At 40.8% G+C, this 7,850-nt stretch overlaps 1 protein-coding gene across 1 annotated transcript; it reads right to left on the bottom strand.

The window, feature by feature from the left end:
* Nucleotides 1–4,392: 4,392 nt before the first annotated feature.
* LOC124742198 (hepatoma-derived growth factor-related protein 2-like) lies at nucleotides 4,393–6,432 on the bottom strand. Its single transcript, XM_047248769.1, has 2 exons — nucleotides 5,388–6,432; nucleotides 4,393–4,889 (listed from the first exon to the last, which is right to left on the bottom strand). Exons 1-2 carry the CDS (start codon nucleotides 6,430–6,432, stop codon nucleotides 4,393–4,395), a joined length of 1,542 nt encoding a protein of 513 aa, XP_047104725.1.
* Between the last annotated feature and the right edge of the window lie 1,418 nt (nucleotides 6,433–7,850).

The raw sequence follows: 7,850 nt of genomic DNA, 5'->3' as shown, positions 1-7,850 counted from the left end.
TCGACGTATATATTGGTGCAGATACAACAGTCATTTTCTGTCCCTGCTACACACAATATTCCGTCCTTTCCTCCATTGTTTATGCACACAGTTTATTTTTTAATACCTTTTAACTGTTCTTCGCATATTCACTCTCATCTACAGGGCGTCTATTTGTTTTTACCTATTCACAACACACTTTTCATATTGTTACTAGGCGTATATAGCCCTTTTGTAAAATTTTTTAATTTTCTTATCAGTGTAGCTTGCCTGGTTATCACCCATGTATCAAACAGATTTTACCATGTGCATGACAGCTTGACTTGGGCATATTGATCAATAAATACTTCATTTAGCACTAGCATTATTTTTAATGATTTTTCCTATATGACTACAGTGTAGGTTCCACATTGGTTGACTTAATTCGCGTATCGCGTAATGAATATTCAAGGGCGTGTACCAAGTACACAGGCTTCAATTGAAGCATTGTTATATACAAAGCGGATTTTCCACGGAACGGGCTTGTTTTTGGATTAGCTTATGCTCCATTGTCGTTCTCATATCACTACTGGCAGCAAACATCACATAATTGTTGCATATTACAAAGTCCATGTTTGGCTAGTCAAGACTCTCTTTCTCAGGGTTCCTTATCCTAATACAATTGCAACAGTTACCTTACTATATTAGATGGCATCATTAATTGCACTTACATACTACACATAGAAAATGGTTCAAGAAATTAATCCTTTGTATAATGATTCAAGAAATTAATCCTCACTTTGTCAACAAGAAGATTGTTCGTTGCTTAATGAGCCTATAATTTTTAAATGGCTCTAATTGTCTGTAAACAAAATCTTTCCTGTGTAAGCTATTGCCTACTTTCTGAATCCACTTCCTCCAAGTTTCATTACACACAAATTTCTTTCTTAATACTAACATACTTATATTCTAAAACACAATTAAAATCTTCTTACAACTATTACTCTTTATATGTGATATGTCACTGAATAAATAACTTCACATCTTTACGTGGATACAATCCTTTGATCTTCCCCGTATGGGGATGTGCTAACAAATAGCTACATTCGTGTGGCACGCTTATTACTTCAAAAGGCCCTGAATATAGCAATTGCCACTTACTATTCTGTTTTAAGGTGGCTGAGGATTTAGCGTGGTTACGAATAAGTACTAGATCCCCTACATTATATTTCTGTTCGTTAGTTACACCTCGGTCGTACTTCCTTTTCCTCTTTGCCGCACAGCTGGTTAGTCTGTTCCATATCTTTTTCATCTTTTCCTCCCTTGTTTCTGCCTTGACTGTTAGTCTCGGCAAAGGCATGAGCCATTCATTCGGTGTCTCACTAAATCCCTTCAATATCTCTACCGGTGGATAGCCTGTACTTGAATGGGGTGTTAAATTGTGTATTTCTACAAATTTCGGTACTAGCCCTGGCCATTTGGTATGTTGGTTCCCTATGTAGATTCTAAGGAACTTATTCAATTCTCTGAATATTCTTTCAACTAGACTGGCTTCGGGATGGAACCGGGATACCAGAATATGCTGTATATTTTGTTCCCGTAGGTAATTTTTCCAAGTTCGACCCGTGAAATAAGAAGCATTATCAGTCGTTATGGCTTCGGGTTTTCCCACTTGGGGCAAGTATTCTTGACTGATCCGCCTGACCATGGTTTTGGCAGTAGCTGATTTTATGCAATAAATTGCCAAGTATTTGGAAAAAATATCGTACATGGCCAGTATATATTTCATACCTCCTCTGGCCATGGGATAAGGACCGGCTACATCCACAGATACTATTTGAAGCGGCCTGAGTGGAACTATGGGATGTAGCTCAAACTTAGTGGATCTATTATAATGTTTTGCTTTTTGACATATCACGCAAGTTCTAACTGTTGCCTGAATCTGGTGTTTCATACGGGGAAAGTAGCAGTATCTCGCCATGATCTCTGCACACTTTCCAATCCCTGCATGGCCCCATGCCAAGTGCGTGTGCCATATCATCACTTTTACCGACTGGTTAGGTATACATACTGCCCAGCAGTCTTCTTTCGTACTAAGTTTATGATACAAAATATGGTTCACTATTTTAAAACCTTGCTCACCTCTATTGTTAACACTCTCTTCAATATTATTAATGATTTTTTTCCACATCGGATCTGCCCTTTGTAATTCGCAAATGTTTTTACATATATATAAAAAATCCTTCATGTAAGTATTGTCACGCACTAACAACACTTTATACTCCTCGGATTGCTCTAACATTTCTGCTAAATCCGGTAATCCTACCGGCAGTCGCGACAGAGCATCCGCTATTACGTTATCTTGGCCTTTTATGTACATAATCTTTATCCGGTATTCTTGTAGGACAAGCATCCATCTCCTCAGTCTAGTATGGAATAGTTTGCATGACATCAAAAAACTTAACGCCTGGTGGTCACTATACACTTTAATCTCCTTCCCTTGTAAATAATAATTAAACTTTTTCACAGCCCAGATTACTGCAAGTGCTTCCAATTCGGTTGCCGAGTAGGCTCTCTCGCAGCTAGTTAAGGTCCTACTGGCGAAGCCGATGATCTTTATTGTTGTCGGGTCGTTTCCTTCCTCCCACTGAAATAAGCACGCTCCCAGGCCATAGGAACATGAATCCGTCGCAAGACAAAAATCTTTTGACAGATCTGGGTGCTGCAAAATATTTGCATTCAGTAGGGCGGTTTTAATCGCTTCAAAAGCTTGTTGACATTTGTCAGTCCAAACCCACTGCACACTTTTTCGTAGCAGATTTAGTAGCGACGCGTCATTTAACAACTGATTGGGCACGAACCTTCTGAAAAAAGACGTGAGCCCAAGGAACGCTTTCAATTGCCTCTTAGTGCGGGGGCTTGGAAATTCTCGGATCGCCTCTAGTTTTTTGTTGTCTGGGTGTATACCAAGTGGTGTAATAAGATGGCCTAAAAATTTAATTTTATTTCGTCCAAATTTTGACTTTTCTAGGTTTGCTGTCACACCTGCTTGCTTAAATCTCTCTAGTACTCTACGCAACAATTCCATATGTTCGTCCCAAGTAGCAGTAGCGATTACCAGATCATCAACATATACAGTGATTTTTTCTAATAAGTCTGGACCCAGTACCGTGTCTAGTGCAGTAATAAACACTCCAACACTCACATTCAATCCGAAGGGAAGTACCTTGAATTGGTAACTCCGCCCTCCGAATATGAAAGCTGTGTACTTCCTGGATTCCGGTGTAAGGGGAATTTGCCAATATGAACTTTTCAGATCGACCGAGGTCAAGTACTGTGCTCCATGAAATTTTTGTATCTGCTCATCTAAATTCTCAGGGCGAGTCCGGACAGGTATGATAATTTTGTTAATGTCCCTCGCATCTAACACTAGCCTGATTTTTCCATTGGCTTTCGCCACTGTTACAAGAGGACTACTGTATGGAGAGAAGGAGGGCTCAATGATATCCCAATCTAACATCTTCCGAATCTCTTTAGCTACTAATTCCCTCCTCGACCAAGGGATGGAGTAAGTCGCGCGACAGTATGTTTTGTGTGGCATCACCTCTATGTGATAGTGGTACCCTTTGACTATTCCTGGTCGGTCGGTAAATACCATAGTGTATTCCGATAGCAGCTGCGTCAACTGTTGCTTTTGTTTATCGCTTAAACCTTCAGATTCCTGCACTTTGGTTTGAAATGCCTCAATATTTGTTTCAAAATTTCGATCCTCTAAATTCGGGTAATAGAGGTCTGCTGCATGTGACAAATCATCAAGGTGTAGTACCCAAGGGTTCCTACCCTTGATATTGATTCGATTGCAACACGGCACAAGTACCTCCTTCGATTTCATCATAGATAACTCAATCCTCCTACCCCTATTAACTATGCTTAATTTCCCCAAGGAGAGGTCGATCAATGCATCCCTCTCACGGAGATAATCTACTCCCAGAATGCAGGCCACCTTCAATCCTTTAACAACGAGGAACGAGCTCACTATGGCTTCGCCCTCCTTACAAATCTCCACCTGCACCTGGTACTTAACTGATTGGCTCTGTGCACCAATGGCTCCAGACACCTTACAATTATTAACCGGGAAAGTCGGAACGCTATGTCCTTTTCCCAGTGCCTTAAATAACTCCATACTCATTACACTTACCGAGGCACCTGTGTCGATGATTATATTCACTGCAACATCATTGATTTTCGCTTCGATAATAGCTTGCACATTTTCGTTATTATCTTTCTTACATTCGTGTGGTTCGTTCAGTAGATCTTTATCCATACTGACACCATCGTTGTATCGCAGCATACGTATCCCAGGTATATTATTATCACTCGTGTTGCTCTCACTCCATCTCTCGGCCATCGATGGAGAGCATATCGAGGCCGATTCTAGTTTGTTGGATTAGTTGCTTGTGAAGTACTTGGAAGGCTATTGTCCGCGACCTCCACTATATGTACACTCTGATTTGTCGGCCGCCACGGCTGCGCAATAGGCGCGTTTTGCGGCGGTGGTCTATTGTTGTCATACCGGTCATTACCCTGTCGCTCTGGGCTTCTTCGCTGATTTTGCTGCCAATTTCGTTTACTATCACTATAATTGCTCTGCCACTGACCTCGCGCATTTTTCCCGCGGTTGGTCCCTGACATTCCAGATTCGTACCGGTCGTCAAATCGACGTCTTTTGTTATAGGTTGTTTGTCCATACCCGTTCTGGCCTCTACCATTACTACCATTTTGCGAATGTTCTTGCCGCTTGTTACCACCCCCACCATTTCCTTGGTTGTGGTTTTGTGCACTACTATTTCTGTCATGTTTACATCCTGACCCATTATTCCGCGAGTGATCACACGCTGATTTTGCGTCTTCCTGTATCAAGTCTATAGAATCTAGAACAGACAGGAAGTTTTCCATATCGCTTTCTGGTACGTGTATTAATTTCTCTTTGATATGAATGGGTAAATGTGATTTTAGTAGTCTTATTATGTCTCTTGGTGATATAGGCTCGTCCCAGTAGCGTGTTTTGTTTATATATTTTTCAAAATACCGTCTCAAATTCCCCAGACGAGGTGAGTACGGTTCGGGATTATATACTTCTTTTCTTAGCCGCTCTTGTATACAAGGCGACCAATATTTCGATAGAAATGCCCTTTCGAATTGTTCATATGTCATGCAGCTGTCTGCTACTTCTGTAGCCCACAACGCTGCGTCACCTTGAATGTACGACTTTACGTATTGAATTTTCTGTGTTTCGTTCCACACACTGGGCAAGATATTTTTAAAGCTTTTTATGAATACTACTGGGTGTACTGATTTCCGTTCAGTAGTAAACGTTTGAAATTGTCTATTTTTGATTAAACTTTCTTCCACTAATATTTTTGAACTACATGGTTTTGCTCCTTGGACATATGCTGTGTGCTCCGAACCGAAGCTACAGCTCTTCGCATTATCGACTACAGATTCCCCATTGTTGTATCGCGTATAAGTTTGTGCGTTGCCAAAACCATGGGCTGTTGGCGACAGAGGTTCCTGTTCCAAATGTTTTCTGCTTTGTGCTAAACCCTTCTCCAGGTCGGATATCCGTTTGTTCATATTCACTTGCCACTGCGGAATATCCTCACTGAGTATTTGTTTGATGGTTTGCACGTCGTTCTGTACCTGACTATTCACTGCGGTACTGAACGATTCGGATCCTCTATTTGCTATGGCTGCTTGTACTTTGGAATTAATGTTCTTGTCAACCTCACACTCCTTCACTTCTAGCCATGAGTTGAATTCTGTTTCAATTTTAGTTGCTTGTTCGTTCCACTTCTGCTCTACAAGCTGCGTGGAATCTGTTTCTAGCTTTTCTACTCGATTGGCTAATACACCTATTTCGTCTACCCTGTTAGTGTTTGCTACTAGCAGGTTGTTGACCTGTTCAGTCAGCTCCTGCACGGCCTTAGGTATCGACTCAAAATTCTGTTCCATATCTGCAATCTCTTTTTTCATGTTCTCTAACGATTGCACAAGTTGCTGGTCCCGCTCAGCTTGCCGGCGATCTGGCTCAGCTTGCTGGGCAAGTAAATTTTCTGCTAGCCTACGATCTCGCTCAGCTTGCTGGCGGTCTCGCTCGACTTGCTGTTGCGCAAATTCTGCCTGGTAATTCAGCACGCGCTCTAATATAGCCTGAAGCGAATACCCACCAGGCAGATTACCACTCTCTGGTTCCTGCTTTTCTGGTGGTGGTACAACTTCTTTCTCTACATCCCCTTGAGGACTAGTGGGCGGTGGCACCACTTCCTGTGCCCCTGCCCCCACATTCTCACATGTTATATCCTCAAAGAGAGTACTAGTACTACTTGAGGTACCCGGTTCCACATTTCCTGCACTAACTAATTGTTGCTCCTCAGTATCCATATTGCTCGGACGTTGACTACGCAACTTAACCATATTCATAAATTGCTTACTAAACCACAAAGTCTGACAGTTTTGCCCCTTGCACACAAAATACGTTAATTTATCTACACTAACTGCACACTAAAAATTACTGTCTACCATCAACTTTGTCCTGTCACAAACACTAACGTCAAACTACGCACAATATGCACACCACTAGCGAAATGAGATCACTTCACTGGAGCTCGACTTCTACAAACAGGACAACTACACTGTAGTCTTACCTTTAGTTTATCTTATCTCGGGGTTCGGCTGCCCCCGGATTACGTAGTCGTTACAGCTTCTCAGTACTATCAGGATCGTCTTCTCAGACTCGTTTGCAGTAGTACGATTTGTCATGAAAGAGTGTTTACACATTCATTAATACATAGCATTGATCATGCTATACATACATACATTTATCACTAAATACATATATATCTACACATACATAACAATCAACACTGAAAGAAAAATACATAAAATTTTATATTAGTGGCCACTGCAATTTCGGGCCCCGCGTTTTTGGGCGACAGTTTCACGTTTTTGTTTATTATTATTGCATATATACGAAAAGAGCCGCGTGAAATACTTTTAGCAATGCTGTGCTTTGCTTTTCTTTATCATCATTACCCTTTAGCGGAATAAAATGTATATATGGAAGTCTTATTGTTCTGGATCTGGCCTACAATTTAAAGAACGATTTTTCGTAACTGCAACTCATGCTAAGAATCAATAATCTTCCCTACTTCATAGTGATTAAAAGTTGAAATTACTTTCTTATGAGCACTGATGTTACAGTCCAAGTGATCGTTCAAAAACACAAGTTCGCAGTGGATTTTATTTCTCGTTAAAATGCTATTTCATACCACGACTAGCCCCAGAACATGAGACTCTCATTAAAAAAATACGTTGTCACTATAAAGTTTGCCAGATCAGAACGGAGCACAGCAAGATTCATATCAGATCCTGAAGGTACATTAAATTATTTGCACTGTAAATTATATCCTATCAGCAGCCCCTGTCAATCTGCAACACATCATAAAATCTGCTGATCTTCACTGCCAGTCTGGGAGCTAAAAGAAATAATATTATTTTACTATTATTTTACCGCTTCCTTGCGGTATGCTCGACAATATTGTAAGTCGTTTAAATACGCCGCGGCAGCGGCTCTTCGTTCTCCACGCAGCTCAGCACCACAGATAATATTTATATAACTGAAAAATGTCTCAACAGTATGGGATAATATGCAAGCAAGCTTAACAATAAATAATACAAGTTTTCATTTAAACAACTCTATTAAAACCTTTAAATATCTCAGTGATTACAGACCTTTGTGAATTCACACGTAATGGCGTACATCGCTTAGTCTCAACAAAAGAATGCTACACTAGCGTTCGCTACTACGACACAGGATATCTTATTCGTTCGAC

The sequence above is a fragment of the Schistocerca piceifrons genome, unplaced genomic scaffold (assembly GCF_021461385.2).
Source record: "Schistocerca piceifrons isolate TAMUIC-IGC-003096 unplaced genomic scaffold, iqSchPice1.1 HiC_scaffold_2196, whole genome shotgun sequence".
Taxonomy (NCBI): domain Eukaryota; kingdom Metazoa; phylum Arthropoda; class Insecta; order Orthoptera; family Acrididae; genus Schistocerca; species Schistocerca piceifrons.
This window is presented reverse-complemented; position numbering and strand designations above follow the sequence as displayed.

What these genes read in the sequence shown, in the direction of transcription:
- LOC124742198 (XM_047248769.1), bottom strand. Translation starts at nt 6,432, where the DNA reads ATGGTTAAGTTGCGTAGTCAACGTCCGAGCAATATGGATACTGAGGAG. An exon ending in TGTCCAAGGAGCAAAACCAT is followed by an intron (nt 4,890 to 5,387) that starts GTAGTTCAAAAA and finishes TGTCTGTTCTAG; the next exon opens with ATTCTATAGACTTGATACAG.